The 16,367-nt window shown below is 42.6% G+C and overlaps 1 protein-coding gene across 6 annotated transcripts; it reads right to left on the reverse strand.

The window, feature by feature from the left end:
- Positions 1-343: 343 nt before the first annotated feature.
- Positions 344-16,367, reverse strand: l3mbtl1 (L3MBTL histone methyl-lysine binding protein 1). Of its 6 annotated transcripts, none has more exons than XM_047331253.1 (23): positions 16,264-16,367; positions 14,637-14,869; positions 13,278-13,465; positions 11,971-12,100; positions 11,284-11,440; positions 10,198-10,333; positions 9,925-9,973; positions 9,177-9,265; positions 8,532-8,636; positions 8,236-8,378; positions 8,073-8,110; positions 7,645-7,736; positions 7,388-7,539; positions 6,557-6,633; positions 6,040-6,125; positions 5,559-5,669; positions 5,244-5,382; positions 4,426-4,528; positions 4,055-4,243; positions 3,891-3,940; positions 3,214-3,368; positions 3,034-3,096; positions 344-2,226 (listed from the first exon to the last, which is right to left on the reverse strand). In XM_047331253.1, exons 2-23 carry the CDS (start codon positions 14,830-14,832, stop codon positions 2,092-2,094), a joined length of 2,583 nt encoding a protein of 860 aa, XP_047187209.1. In that variant the 5' UTR covers positions 14,833-14,869; positions 16,264-16,367; the 3' UTR covers positions 344-2,091. The 6 variants fall into 6 exon arrangements, 5 of the variants coding, with proteins under 5 accessions (XP_047187209.1, XP_035501726.2, XP_047187207.1 ...); XM_035645833.2 differs by having other exon boundaries at positions 4,444-4,528; positions 10,198-10,336; XM_047331251.1 differs by having other exon boundaries at positions 10,198-10,336.

Here is a 16,367-nt window from a genome sequence, read left to right on the forward strand (position 1 = left end):
TTCTCAGCATCCTCCTTCCGAAAAGGATCCCGCTCACCTGTGTGTATCTTCCTGTATGAAACATTCACCACCCAACAGATGACCTGAGTATTTCATTCGTGTAATCTCTTTGCGGTGTGTCGGATGTTGTCCTGCCATCTGCAGCGGGACGTGAAGCAGCGAGAGCAGAGGGGGCGTGGTCAGGAGCTGTCGCCACCACAGCCGCCTGTTGACGACTAAATGGTCAATAGGGGGATGTGGTGCGAGCAAAATAAGTTTATAGTCAATAGTGCAGCGCTCAGAACACACCTGCACACGCTAAGGAGAGAGATCCCACATGTAAGACAAGAAGCAGAGACTTGAATCAGCTTTGGACGTTTATTAATTCATATGGATGGAATGACAATTGTGAGCCAAGATTATCTTGACTCACACATACTCTCTCTCTCTCTCTCTCTCTCTCTCACACACCTCACACACACACACACACACACACATGAATCCCACCAGAGAGACACACATAAAGATTATCTTCGACATCCCAGGAGCCCTTAAAACTTTCAAGAAAAATAACTTTCATTCAACAATATCAAATTCATACATTATTCTTTAACTTATTCTGACATAAAATGTAAACATTTTCAGAAGAACATACTCAGAATGGAGTTTCCATCTCGTGTGGACTGCAGTGGAGCTCCATCGGCTGGATATCAAATCCACGAATAGCGCCAGTATGTGGATTGTTTGCACTCTCTAGTGACCGAGTGTGGGAATATCATTGTGTAAAAATCCATGAGGGGTTTCACAGTTGTGCCAACGTGCTGAAAAATAATTTGAGGTCTTGTGGAAAACACCCCGTTGGTCAGATTCTGAATCAGAGGGAAACCTTTTAAATTACAGGTCTGATCATTCAGTTTTCACAATAATACAAATAACCAGGAAACTGAGGCCGAGGTCAAGGTTTTCTCACGTCTGCTACGGCCCTACACGGTTTGCAGGCAGAATGAAATAGCTTATTTATCCGTTGTATTCGTTTACAGTATTAGGATTAGGCTGATGACACAAAGGAGCTGCAATAATAAGTGTTGTTGAATACTTCCTCTCTTAAGTCTCAACTTTTTTTTATTGCACAAAACGTGAAGCTTGTAGGAGCCTCACTGACCAGCCTCAGCTACTGCATTCCCCCCATCCACAGTTCTCCCATGTTCTTATCAGTATGTTCTGTATGTTACTCCAGTGTTGTTGTTGTTGTTGTTGTCGTTTTTATACCTCCACCAAGGAGGTTATGTGAGTGGGTTGGACAACTCAAAAAGTTATGGAGGGATTTGCATTTAAATATTATCAAAGATAAGTCTTGGTCATGGAAACAGGTGATTACATTTTTTGAGATCTGGATCCAGGATTTTTTTTTTTATAGAAAACAGCACAGCTCAGTCTTGGCGGAGGTCTGCACTCTCCGAGTGCTCTTGTAACCAATTGTTTTGTCCAAATATGAGTATTTCTGAAAATGTGGTCGTTGTGTAAACCTTTTTTGAGTCCACCTCACCCGTGAAAGGCGGTCTGAGTACAGTTCCAACTGACCCGTGTTAGATCTCGCATCAAAAGGAGCGATACCCCGTCTGGCAGTTAAAGCACTAATAGCGTTAGTGTCTCCAGATCGGCTGTGAGAGGCGGCAGGACGTCTGTGCCACATCTGCGGAAGTGCAACCAGAAGCAGGTGACTGCGATGTTCAAGTGATGTTCGGTGGTTTGGTAATAATCCAACTCTGATAGTGAGTCAAACGCAACAGTTGGAAAACCACCAAACTCGAAAAACGTTGGCTGTCCCCCCCACTCACCTGCCTCAGCCCGATTCTATCCACCCCACATACCAGTTTTTGTCGATCATCTTTACGTCATTTCTCCCCAAATATATATGTATTTCCTACTTTCCCTTCTTCTTCTAACCCCTCCTTTATCCCTCCTCACGCCACATGAACCATAACAACCCCCCCACCCTTCCTCTCTGATGGGTACAGGACACCAAACACATGAAAAAGGGGTCAGGGTCTTTTCCCTGCAATAAAATGAATTTGGCACATGAAGATTGGTGGCTCCCCCCCCGCTCCTCAATCACTTGAGTCCCTCGTCTGTGCTCTTGAACATGAGGATGGCGTTGGAGATCTTGAGGGCGGGGCCGAGCTTGATGCTCATGATCTTCACAATGTCGGTCTGGGTGAGCAGCAGGAAGGCCTCCCCGTCAATCATCTGGAGAGGGGGCACACGCAACAGAGGAAATGTCAGTGGACATGTTCACGGAGAAGTCACTTATGATACGGTACAGTAGCCCTGAAACGGTGGACTCAGTCAATTTGGTGAAGATCATAACGGTCCTTTTTATTTGTGATGGTCACGGGTGTTAATTCGACTTGATGGACAAGTCTGAGACCATAGATTTTAATGTTTATAGCGTTAAATCAATATTTGCACATTTACTGTCCCAGGGCCAAATGGCAGACGGACACTGTCTGATACTCCGGAGTTAACATAGCGGAGCATTTAGCAGTCAGAAATTTCTCTTAAGAGTTGCTGGAGAGCGAAACAAAGTGAAAAGGAAAAGTGGATATTGGACTTACACTCGCGTGGTGGACACAAACACGATTTCAATTGAATGCTAATGTTGATCCAAGTCAGACATGATGTCTGCTGAATGTCTAAATAGCAACTGTTTGCTAAAGAACTGTCATATCAGCTTAAAAGGTGATAATAGGTCACTGTTTCTGCTCATTCTACTTGGCTCAATGTGATGTGCTTACAATCTCCATTCACTGGGAAAATGATGTGATTCTGTGATAATGCAAAGGTAAATGTGTCAAAAATTATGACCTCATGTGACAGTAGGTCGAGTCAGTAAAGAACAGTGGTACAAGCAGATACTAAGCAACACAGTGAATTACAGCTATCAAACTGTCACCAGGTACTATAAAGTGTTTTTACTGCATTTGCATCTACAGTGCAATATAACAATTATGTTAATGTTGTACGACTTCATCAACAAGCTCTTTGCGGTCTCACCTCGTCTTTGAACAGACGAGCCTGTTCTTCACAGCCGATTAGATTCTGGACAAACCTGAAGACCTGCGGGGCAGAGAACCCATTTTCAGACGATCAAAGCGATCAGATTAAATCACAAAATACATTAGAAACAGAAAATATACAAAGAAAACATGAAGGTAAGCGATAACATTTGCTGACCTCTTCCACGCTCCATGCCGCGACCTGGCTGGCGTGGATGCCCTGAACGCCGGGCAGCAGCTTACAGTGCTGCTCCCAGCACAGAGACAGAGTCCGGTCTGACTGGCCACTCAGAGCCGACATGAACAGTGAGGGGTACACCTCTGAGGACATGTCTCCGGGCAAACACACACACACACACAAAAACATGTTAAAATATGAACACTACACTTTTACACCAGGCGTTTTGACATATCAGAGCGGCAGAAGCACAGGAGTAATTCATTCCATTCAGATGTCCTGGCTCGCTGTGAGACATAACTGGATCAGAGCCCTGGTTTTATCAGCTCCACCTGTGCTTTTGCTCTTATGAGACATCAAAAAACGTCTGCTGAATTTTCCAATTTGGTCATTTTATACCGAAAAATTCAAAAGAAAATTTATGTTGCTGTGTCACACCTTGACCACAGATACAATATTCACACCTGCTAAACACCACTGAATTCCACAATAAGCTCGTTAATGCAGGTGGAGTCAGGTTTAGCAGGCTGACACACTTACAGCTGCTAAATCCTGTGTGTGTGTGTGTGTGTGTGTGTGTGTGTGTGTGTGTGTGTACACAGACAAGCTGCTGTCCATATCTCCTATGTTGAAACAAATTCAGTCAAAGTAGGGCATGCATTGAGAAAAAAACTCACTCTGGTAATCTCTCTGTTGGTTCTTCCTGTATTTGGGAGGACGACCAATCCTGAAAGCATATGTAAAGATAAATGTGAGACAAAATCCAACCTACACACACAAACACACACCTTTACCTGCCACACACACACAAACATGTGCACACACGCACACACACCTTTACCTGCCACGGTAATGCGTCTTCTTGGTCCTCTGGCCGAAGAAGAGGTTCCTCTTGCACTCCGAGTCCGACAGCTCTGCCTTCAGCCGGCCCTGGTTGCGCTCAGCCAGCGGGCAGCCAGATATGCAGTGATGAGCGGTAAAGCGACCGGTCACGTGGCCGGAGCCATCACAACCAGGAGTTGGACACTTCCTGTTTTCAAAGACAGACGTCCACAGGCAAATGGGAATTCGGCCAAAGCGCATTTGAAGAAGATCGACAAATCACATTAGAATTTCTTTAAAAAAACAAACATATGGCCCAATAATATATATGATGTTTTGGTATGTATTTTGGATGGTTGGCCCTGGTGAATGAAGGGTCAACTGAACGACCTGTTGTGGAAGCTGTACTTGTTGTTTCTCGGTTGGCTGATGGGTTTGCAGGGAACAGAGGAGGGGTAGGTGGACTGACCCATAGCAGGAGGCTCCCTCACACCTACGAACACAGACAGATGAACCCTCACATGTGTACACACAGCAGGAGGCTCACAAACCCTCTTCCCATGATGCACTGTATGAGATTATGCCTGTTACTAAGATATTTTTGACTTTCGGAAAAGGCTCATTAAGGACGGCTCGGTTCTGTTCAATTTTCTCAGGTACTGAAGACTGAAGCAGCTGCAAGGATTTCAGCCATCACTGATTCATATATGACTTATTTACACCTGTGCTTTTTGTACTGCAACATGTCAAAAGGCGAGGAAATTACAAGTAACAACACAGACAAATCAATAAAAAGGTCAATAGCAATAGAGTCAACGGTGGAACTTAAGTGGTGGCAGTGGAATATACAAAAACAGACTTCTGAATTATTTTTTCATTAGCGTATCATCACCTGAAACTAAGAATTGTTGTGTTTTCGTTTGCTCAGAATGAGCCTTCTAAATCTACATCAATAGCGGGTCCCCTTCCGCGGAGTCTGCCATGTTGCGCTGCCATTTTTTTACAGAAGCCCAGAAGAGACAAACCAACACATTGTCTCTAAAGAGGGCATTTCACATTTTTATATTACCTAAAGGACACCGTAGTTTTCTACTCGCTAGGAAGAGAAGGGTGTGGGCAAGGAGTGTCCAGTTGGTTGTAATGTGCAACTTCACCACTCGATGCCACCAAACCTTACACGCTGAACCTTTAAGTATTGTAGTCGCTACCGTGTGGCTGTGTTTTGGAGTCCCGCGGGGGAACTTTTAGCGGGTGACCGGTCGCTTCACACCAGCCTGCCGGATGTATGTCCGGGTGATCCGAGTCCACCCACTCGTCATAGACGTGACTCCAGCCATCGTAATGGACCTGAGGGAGGAACCGTGGACACGTCAAAAACGTTAGCAAGTACAGTACACTCAGTTAAAGCTATAATGGATATGGGGGAGTGGGAGAAACAATCATAAGATTCATAACCTCAGACATTTGGGGGTTAAATGTCCAGGACACATATATATGCACAGTGCACGCACAAACACAATTACCTTAATGCGGTGAGTCTCGACCTCCTCCACTGTGGCTACTCTGATCAGACCAGGACTTCTCTTGTCCACGGCCTCCAGTTTCATCTGAGGCTGGAAGCTGTGGGCCGCACGCTGGACAGGAAGAGGGGAGAACAACACACGGTTCATGGTCAGCATCTTAAGGTATTTCTGTACAACTTGCAGTCGGCACATGTGCATTAGTCTGTTCTGCAGAAGTCACGGCTGAAGTGTGTCTAATGTACCCATGGCAACACTCAGTTCCTCAGCTCTGATGACATTCTATAAATACAGTGGTGACCATGAACAAATCATACATCTTATTATTTTTAATAACTCTGACATTTCCACTCTTGTAAGTCTGGCTCTCCCCACACCGTCGCTGCTGTTTTGTGCTAGCCCACACCACAGAGCTACACGACACTTCAACTAGATTCATAATGCGACTCAAGTGAAAAACGGTACATTTATTCTCTGTTCTCACCACTTTAAAGGTGTCAGCGGCCACTGCCTTAGAACCAGTCTCCTCCATGTAGCCGGACCAGGAGAACCGGGCCTGGTCTGGGTAATCTGATGCAGGAGAAAAATAATTTTACAGTAATCACAAATATGATCATTCATCTGATAAGTACCACATTTTACTTTTTCACCTGGCCTCTTCACAGGTTGCCCATTATTTCTCTTGTCTGCAATTTTGTGACTACAGCATCTTTCAGAAACGAGCTGAAGTCCGGACATTTTCCTGAACATTTCCAGAAGGGCTTGTATGTAAGAACGCAAATGCTATAAAAATCCTTGTATAGCACTTATAGTACGTTTCACATATTTATTTGCCACACTCATTTGCATACATTCTCTGTGTACTGTGTACTTTCACAGTTTAAAAGGGAAATGAAAAGGACATGAGGGATAAATAGAGCCGGCTTGTTTCTGAAGTGCATGACCGATTGTGGCCAATGAACACGATTAGATCAATGATTAACATGGAGCCCACTGGTCACCTTGGGGGGGTGTTAGGGGCAGGTTCCTCTCCTGGCACCAACCAATGGGATGAATGTACGGACTGCTGGCATCACACCTGCATATTTTAACAGCCAACAACGACAACAACATTCAGTGTTTTTTTAAAGAAACTGAAAGTCTGCAGAACAGTTGGTCGAGATCAAATGGCACGACAGATAATAAATGAGCAATGCTGCAGTTTTATAATTTAATTCTAAAGAAGACGGCTTGTGCATTAGATGAGTTTGGAGGCTGACTATCTAATGCTTAATGACACATCTACTGTCTGGTACAATCTCAGCACTCTCACTGCATCCTGCATCAAAACTGATTATTTAATTTAACTGTTGCACCATTTTTTGAAAGGGAAAGGAGTTTAGGCAGGAAACTGATGTTGTATTGTTATAATCAGAGGTATTGTTTAACATTACAAGTACATTGATGCCCCATACTGGCAGGTAAGAGCAACTTCAAGACCTCAAACTTCTTCGATGTGGTTGACAGAGAGCTGCTACGGAGATGTGAGTAAATAAAAGCTGTGTGACGGGACCAAATGTGTGTAGCGACTTTATGCCAAACAAATAAATTATGGGCTTTCAGAGTGACGGACTCTGAACAAGATTTTTAGAAACTTAACGAGCTGCCTTAACAATGCTGGTGACTGTTCTCCCGATGGCAGGAAATGCAAGAATAGATTCATGACTGTTCTCAGTAATCTAAGTCCACATTTAGCAATTCCTAAGCCTCAGTTTCTCCATAGCTGCTCAATAGCAAATATATTTGTTCATTTCTAAAATCTCATGAATTCAGAAAAAACTCAGAGGCCCCACCAGTAGTCATACGTGTCGTCCCAGTTGTCAAAGTGAACCAGGAAGCGGCAGTCCACCATGTCAGTGACGGTTGCTACACAGATGAGGGAGGGGTTCATACGGTCGACAGCCTCCAGCTTCATTCCTATCTCGAAACCGCACTTCACATCAATCTGAGCGGAAAGCAAAAATATTGGACACATTGATTAGAAACTTTCCACCACGTGCATTCATGCCTGTAGATATTACAACATGTTATAGTGTACAGCGGCAGTTACCCTCCCCGGACTGGCAAATAGTTCTTTGGGAGCCACTTGTGCTTTTGTCATTCTCAGGTAGTTGGTCCAGGTAAACTCCTCCTCCTTACAGCCTGCGTGAAAGACAGAAATTCACAAGATTTACTCGATTCATATTTTGGAAAAGCAGCATAACATTTAAAGGAATAATAAAAAAAAATAAGAAAGAAGCACTCATTCACTTTTCATGAGTTGGATGAAGATTGACTGCACCAGGCTTAGCATAGCATAAATACTGGTAACAGGACGAAACAGATCGCCCAATTTCCTTCCAGAGGTAAAAACTGAACTTGACTGGAGTTTCAAAGATGTTGAAGGTGAATTTGTTACCTTTGGTCAAAGCCAATCTAGCTTTTTAGTCTTTATGTTATGCTGAGCTATTTCGCTGCAGGCTCCAGCTTCATATTTACCGTATAGACAAAAGAGTGGTATCGATCTTCTCGTCCAACTGTAGACAAGAACGTGAATGAGTGCATTTCGTATGATATTCGAACTATTCCTTCAAAGGTTGAGGTTTACCCTCAGAAAGGGTAATCGTGTTCTTCGGCCTGTCATTGTGTACAGTGTCGTCACCTCTGACCTTTCGGAGTGTGCAGTTTGTGTCCTGTGCTCTCACACCACCCCGCAGGGTGGATGTCGGGAGAGTTGCCGTTCACCCAGAAGTCGTGGCAGTCAGAGTAGCCGTCAAAATGGAGCCGCAGCCGGTAACCACAGACCTGGAGGATGGCATGATACATTAGAGAAAAATGCCAAGCTCAACTCCTTCTGCATGCAAAGCAGTGAGGGGGTGAAGGGTGATTTTTCTTCTTCTTCTGAATAATCCCCGTCCATTAAGATCCATCGACCGTGTTAATGGACGTCCGGCTCACCTCGGCCACAGTGAGGACGAAGTACATGGACGGATGCTGCGGGTCGATGCCTTCTAGCTTCATCCCCTGTTTAAAGCCGTTCTTCACTGTTGGCACTCTCTGGGACTGGACGCACAGGATGAAAGAGAATTATTCCAGCACAGAACAGAGACTAAAATAAAATCTGTTGAAATCAAAATTATCCATGTGAGGAAATTGCTTCAGGGCAAAGAACAGAGGTAAGAAGAACACAGCAAATGCACTTGTGGAGATTACAGAATTTTTGTCATTCTCATAGGAAGTTTTTACTTAATTTTTTCCAGGAATAAAAAGTGTCTGTGGCAAAGTTTGTGAAGCAAAAATGTTAAAGATTGTTAGAGTAATGTAACGTCTTCAAATGAAACCTCCCTCGACATTACACTCTTAACCATGCAATAATATTAACCCATGCCTTTGGCTGCATGCATCACTTTCTTCGAGCTGAATTTACATTTCTCATCTCCTTGTCTTTCGCTAATGCCAACAGAATCGTCCCTGTCCAATAAGAAGAGCTGCAGTGGTAGTAAAAGAAGCAGTAAAAAAAGAATGGGTATACTGGGAGAAGCTGTGCGTAGGTGGCACCCGCTCAGGCTGAAGCTACAGTCTGAATATTAAACTTTAACATACCTCTTGGAAAAGCTTGTTGGGAGCAGCAACAGCTTTGGTCTCCTCCAGATACAGAGCCCACGTCCACTCCTCTGTCTTACTGTCTCCAGCTTCACCAGAAAATACCAATCAATTCATTCATTTACGCCATTATGCATTACAGCAAGATTTTTCTGAATCACAAGCTCAGACCAAAGGAAATGTGCAGAGAAAGTTAATGATGGAGCAGATGAAAGAAAAGAGGTCAGGGAGGGAAAGAAACAGATTCCCTGAGCAGCTGATGTTGGGATATTGCTGCTTCTAAAATATTACATGTGACTTCTAAACAAAGTTTTCATCTTAAAGTAGAATATTACTTCAAAGAAACCAAACCCCAACCATGACAACATTATATTTCCTTCCTCCATCCCGAGTGATTAAATTAAAGGTCATGGAAGGACAAGATAAGATGTACTAATGATGTACAGGGGGGTCGGATGAAAATAACAAAATTCAATGCAGCAGCCTAATAAAAGAAAGAGAGATGTTACTGTAATACAATTTGCAGGTTATTTTAGAGTCACAATTATTCGGTTGTATAGAATATTGTCAGGGATAAGTTATCATGACGTCACTCGATATTTTTTAGATGTTGCCCACTGAGTGTAAGGGGAAAGGAGGAGGAGAGGAAAAAAATATAGCAAACAATTAAGCCAAAAAGCACAAATAAGCAATGTGAGGATGAAATGAGACCGACAGAACGAAATGTAATAAAAACTATTATTCCAACCTCCTCTGATGAGTCTGCTGTCTGCTTTAGAGTCATCCATTTTCTCATCCTAAAAACAAACTTTCATGAGTGTGAAGCATAAAAAAGACGACACAGAAAACAAAAGAGTTATTTTAAAAAAGGACTGTTTGAGCTCAGTTGGCTTTTTCCACAACAATTAAAGTCATGAAAAGTCATAATCATGCACATCCAAGTAAACTCATCAGATATGAGAATATACGACATCTCTCTGTCATCCCCATATGTTGAATGGAAGTAAAATGACTGTCCCACCGTGCCCTCCATGTCGGAGTCTTCCTCAGACGGACTCAGGTACTCCTTCCTCTTCCTCTTCCTCATGGGCTTCAGGTGATCGGGGTTAAGGGAGGAGACCCTCCCGCCTGCTGGCACCTTCTCCACCCCGACGCTCCTCCTCAGGTGCAGAGGGGACAGACACCGTGTTTGAACACACAAACAGACTCCGGTCTGCTCCCTCATTTTTTCTCAGTTATGGATTAGTGGATACATTTCACAGAATACATTTGGACAAGCCCTGTGCAATGACAGTGTATCAGCTTGTTGCATGTTGTGTATGTATTTAGCGAGCCAAACAGAAAATCTGGACAGTGATGCAGCCCCACGCATTCATTGGGATCAGTGCGCTTACATTTTGCACCGCTGTGTAGGTTCGCTGTTTAATTTAAATTGTAAAAATTAGTTTATTCTCTTTGAGACTTGGAGATACAGTTGCTCCTGTTGATTGTGTGTGTCGGTGTCATTCACTACATCCACAGTAAAATCCTGACGGAGAGGACCCACTGGACTACACCCAGAAGAAAATCTGCCAATAAAGCAGCAATTAGTATCAATGTTTTGTAATGGCACTTTTAATGAGGGAAAGACCCAGACAGATGTTTGTGCTGAACATTATGATGTCAGCTGACCTTTGTTCTTTTGGATATAAAATGTCATAATTTTATCCGATCAAAACTGTGGCATAATGAGTGCGTTCAATTTTTTTAATCATGGTTTTTTGAGGTCAGCGTGACCTTTGACCACAAAATGCTAATCAGTTCATCCTTGAACCGGTGAAGGGTTGTGACAAATGTGAAGACGTTCCACTGAGGCGTTTTGATATGTCATGTTCACAAAGTGTTATACACAGGTGACTGATATACTGAGAATTAAAAAAGTAGATGGGTGTGTGCGTGTATGATTGTGCTACTGATTACGTGTACAAGGATCAGATTATTTATAATAAATATAGAATTATATTATGTACATATACAGTATAAATATACAGTGGCTTCAAAGAGGTTGAGACCAACACATCTGATCGGTGTTTGTAAAGATGCATGGAGGAGAAGCAGCCGTTGGCACCTGTCAGTGATGGGCTCTCTGCGGAGCTCATCTGTGTAGGTCCTCTGAGCTCTGGGATCATGTTGTCCCAGTCCGACCTGCACTTCAGTTTTGACCGGCACCAACCTCCTGGGCTCCACAGCTGCACCTCTCACAGAGGCGACAGGAGCCGACACGCCTGGCACACAAGGAACAGGCAAGTCGGTTCAAAGGCTACAGGAGAACTCTGATGATACAGATTCAAAGTTCACATCAAAATGAAAAACTCTGCTGGTGATGAACCTTGATTGAATTCTACCACGTCCACCACTTGTTGATTACTTAGAATCCGCTTTTCGGTTGGATTGTGTTTCTCCAAACATCCGAGTGATGCTTGCTTGATATTTTTTTTAACACAAACCTATGGCTGCACGATCTTCACTTGTCAAGAGGAGCTCTGCTGCATCTGATGCAATTATTGCTCTTCAGTTTCGTACACACACACAATCATTGAAAAGCGCATACAGTAAAACAATTTCAAATAACAGTGCGGGCCATGTATGAAAAAGCAACAGTCCTTAAGTAGCCTGACACCTGCAACATGAGCTTCATTGATCAAACATTTGCTGTTATATATGAGGTGAATATGTGGTTCATCTAAACACAAAGTGAAACTGAACTGTGTTCAGTCCCTGATGTTACTACGACCTTATGTAACCAGGGGTCTACCTGGCTTGTCTGCTGGAGCGCACTCTGCATCCGCGGATCTCCCAGAAGTCACTGCTGCTAGTTCAGTGGTGCTGCTGGTGGTCGCCGGGGTGATCAGTGTGCTCAGGGTTCCAACATCACTCACACAGAACTATAACACACAGAGACACACACAGACACCACAGGCCCATCTGTCAACATGTGTCCTGGTGTTTTACGACGACCCTTTTTCTTCTCAAAACTGTTTATCATATATTCATTAAATTTGCAGTGTGGCCTCTTGTTTCAAGTTCAGATTTTGAGTCTATCAAAATCTCGTTTATCCAGCAGTTTGGCTTTGTTGCTGAGGCCTGCTGTACACCGACTCAGTGGAATGAGTTCCAGCGCTTTTCCTAAATTATTAATGATTTTAATCGTTTTAATTCCACTCACAAATTTAATGCACTTACAGAGTCAGTTTGTTCATAGTTCATTTGTGAAAGGGTCCCAGAACAAAAAGATAAACAAAAATGTCCTTGACTACTTACAAAGCCAAGGAATAATGTAAATTGTAGTTTGCTCACATTTGCTGCATCACATGGTCACATGGTGCAACATTAGACTCTTATTGAAGGCTGAGTGATGACCAGTAGTATTAGAGAGGTTTGTTCATTGTGAGCAGAACAATGCACTTGCTCAGGTTTGAAAAATGCAGGAAATTATAATTATAATGCAGGAATATTGGACCCTCATTTTACAGTGTCTATTTAAAATTCAGCTTGGAAATCTGCCATGAATTCAACAATGACATTTAATATTCAAGAATTTTGATGTTTTATTTATTTATAAATATTTTGTTTTTAAAATATTCAACACAGACTTAGTGTTATTGAATTTCTGAACAACCGTCTGAAAAACTGTTAAGCAGAGAAAAGGTATTAATACTTGTTATTATATGTAATAAATTACTTATTATACCTATTAGTTGATTATTGCAAATTTGTTTTCTGTTAATGCAATAATAAAGCGCTCACCTCAATAGCTTTTATTTGTTACATATTTTTGATGGAGAATATGTGAACTCATAAACATTTTTGTTTCCTTCACATTCATGTGTTTAGTTTTCGCTCGCTGCAGCCGATCTGGTGGACAGAGGTTTGTGGTGTGGGTTAAATTGCTGTGGTAATAAGATTGATGAGACACGTGAAGTGAGCCACAATCTATAGAGCTGTTTATGAAGCAAAAGAGGAAGTGAGAAACAGCCTGAAGTCTTCTCTGAACTAGATGCTTGAGAAGAGGACTTGTGGTTATTGTTGTATAATTTTCACAACACCAGAAACATCACTCACCTTGAGGTTGCTGCTGGGCAGGATAGCCATCCCCTCCTTCCACTCTAGGACATGGACAATGCTACAAGCCCCACCCACTTGTGCAGTCAGGGTGGGCGCAGACGTCTGATTGGCCCTGCCTCCTTTACCTGGGTCTCCCATGGCAACAGCTGGAGTCACCTCCACCTTCTGATGGCTTGGAGCAGGAGCTGAGGAGAGATCCGTTCAGATCTATTAAATTCTTTCTGGTCGAGCTCACCAAAGAGAGAGAACAACTCATTCAGCACCTTTTGTTTTCTTTTGATTTTATCAATCGGTTTTCTTGGTTGTTTTATTTGTCTTTTTAAGAAAAGGTAATTTCATTTATGGGGTACAAGGGGGATAAAAGTAAAATGATCATAAATAAAACAATTTATTTTGCTTTTATAATAACAGTCATAAAACATAGATATTCTATCTAAACCTGTGTTGTTATTAGACCAATCCTAAATCATGATTAGTTTATTTTACACAGAAATTAAGTTATGTTTATTTGCCTTTTTACTTCAAAGAGCACTTTGTATGTCTTGCCTTTGATTGGTGTTTAATTGTAACACAAGGAAAACACCTAAAATATCTCTGTCTCGTGGTCTTACATAAAGACATGACCGTTATTTCATCTAATAATCAATCAATTATTTGTTCTATGAAATGTCCCCGAAAAAGGTGAAAAAAACAAATCACAACTTTGCAGAGCCCGAGGAGAAAACGTTCAACTGTCTCTCTTTGTCTGAGTTAAAGTCCAAAACACAAAAGATATTCAGTTTACTATAACGTGAGAAAGATAAGCAGCAAAATCCTGCAATTTGAAAAACTTGAACGTTGGAGGATGTAGCTAGTTTCTGTCGATTGACTATTCAACTAATCAAATAATTGTTTCAGTTCTAATGACGAGGAGTTTTAACCAATACCACATGTAGTGTCCTAAATAACCAACAGCTGGTCACATCACATCCTTGTTAAACCAGATTATAAACTCACAGAAAATTTGAGTAATAATTTAAAGTTTACTAAACACAATCATATTTCATGATAAGGATTCTTGTTCAAAGATTTTTGGAACACAATGAATGACAGTTAAACACTGTGGGCGTAGTTTTTAAAAGAAATATGAAAATGGACAAAAACGTTTAGCTCTCTGAATATTTACATTTCCTCCCAATTAGTATAATGTTGGTAATGTAAAGGTTAAACGCTGTATGAACCTGATCCTCTGTGTTTTCTCAGGGTCAGGGTGATGCTCAACAACCCTTTGTCAGACTGAAGACATAGGCAGCTGGTTACAGGACGACCATCTCTGAACACATGCAGCCACACTGCCACCCTCAGACCTGTGCTCACCTGGCAGGAGGAGAGCTGTGGTGGTGTGGGGCGGGGGCTGGGGCCGGGCCTTCTTAGCCACACCATCGGCCCCACAGAGGAGGACGGTCTCAGTAGGAGATGATGAGGAGGAGGAAGAGGAGGAGGAGGAAGGGGACGGCTCCAAAGGTCTGTGGTCTTCTTTGGGTGGAGCCTCCATGTTCACTTTGGCACTCATAACGGCGTCCCTGGTCCCTGTCCCTCACTCCGGAGCGCTTCGAAGCAAAGATTATGAGAAACAGAATGAAGCAAAGCTCTCTTGTACAAATGGACTAACAGGGTGACAGGCTTACAGCTTCACCATGGTGCGGTTTTTTTGCAGTTTTGTTCTTTTGGGTGCAACATAAAACCATCCAGCGCGAGGGACCGTTCCCGTTGCTGTTACTAAGGTTTTACTTTTCTCCACTGAAGTTTCTTTTTGAGGACTTTTATTCTATATTGGTCCTAATCGAGCGTCAACATATAGACAATGTTACATGTTGTAAATCCCTCTGCGGAAAATTGTGATTTTGGGATGAATGAGTAAACCTGACTTGACTTGGTAAGAATACTTAATCCAAGTTATTATGGATCAGATTTTTTTTTTTGTTAGATTTATCTTAATGGGTTTGTACCACTTCCATTATTTAATTAGTGTGATATTAATACAATGCACAGGAGGACAACAAAAAGGAAATGACATGAGATCTGAGCACTTGATGCGATGAACTAACAATTATAGAGTAAATCTAATATCCACACAGCCAATAGTGTGTGGACTGCCTCTTTGTTATTTACTGCCTCCCATTCCCCCCCAAAATGGCTCCTACATGTACAGAACGATTCAAACACAACAACGTAAGGAACTGCGTGAGAAATTATTTCCCACCAACTTCATCCCCCAGAAATAACACAAGCGCAATTTCCAAAAGAGCCATTTTAAACAAAAAGCGGCGGAGCAGAGTCGCCTCGGTCCGTCAACGGCCAGGACCCCGTGGGACTTTTAAACAACCGTCTATTGAACACGATTTAAAAAAAATATATAATATTTTATATTTATAATATGTCACACACAAGAACAGTATTTGCGCTCAAGCTTCCAACTCCACACACACATTAAAATACAGCATTTCAGTTTAAAATGGCGGAGGACGTGAGAATCCCTCAGCCCCCAAAACAAAAAAAGATAAACGCGTGAGAAGAGCTCTCTCTCTCTCTCTGGAATCCTGTGAAAATGCCATTTAGTGAAAACCGAACCCTGTCACCCATTGGGCCAACATCTCCCACGAAGGAGCGACATGTCCACCTCACAGCCGCGGTGAGCCGGTCAGATGACTGGAACACCTCGGCGCGCTTTATTCTAACACTTAACAAAATGACAACGCTTGACTCGAGTAGATTAATTGAACGCGCCTGATGGCAAAAATATATATAGATGAACCGCTCTGTGGTTTGATTATATTCATAGCGACATAAAAAAAAACCCACCCCGCTTTGGCTGAAGAGGAACCACACAGAGACACTGGTCCTTTGTGAAACGTGTTCAACGGACGCTACAGTCGCCGGGAGATGAGAAATGTGAATTTTATTCGAGGTTGCAGATAAATTCCGAACTGAAATTGTGTCTTACCAGCGCTGATCTCCTGCGGCTCCGGGGCTCCGACTGCGCATGCGCGGGCCCACGGTACAGTCACAGCTCGTTGGCTGTGATGAAAAAAAAAAAACGCCGAAAAA

This window comes from Scophthalmus maximus, chromosome 3, assembly GCF_022379125.1.
Source record: "Scophthalmus maximus strain ysfricsl-2021 chromosome 3, ASM2237912v1, whole genome shotgun sequence".
NCBI classification, from domain to species: Eukaryota; Metazoa; Chordata; class Actinopteri; order Pleuronectiformes; family Scophthalmidae; genus Scophthalmus; species Scophthalmus maximus.

Excerpts from the sequence above, each read along its gene's own strand:
- l3mbtl1 (XM_047331251.1), bottom strand. The coding sequence starts at position 14,832 with ATGAGTGCCAAAGTGAACATGGAGGCTCCACCCAAAGAAGACCACAGA. Across the intron at positions 5,383-5,558 it reads TCGAGACTCACCGCATTAAG|GTCCATTACGATGGCTGGAG; the intron begins GTAATTGTGTTT and ends TTCCTCCCTCAG. Across the intron at positions 3,097-3,213 it reads CGGCATGGAGCGTGGAAGAG|GTCTTCAGGTTTGTCCAGAA; the intron begins GTCAGCAAATGT and ends TCTGCCCCGCAG.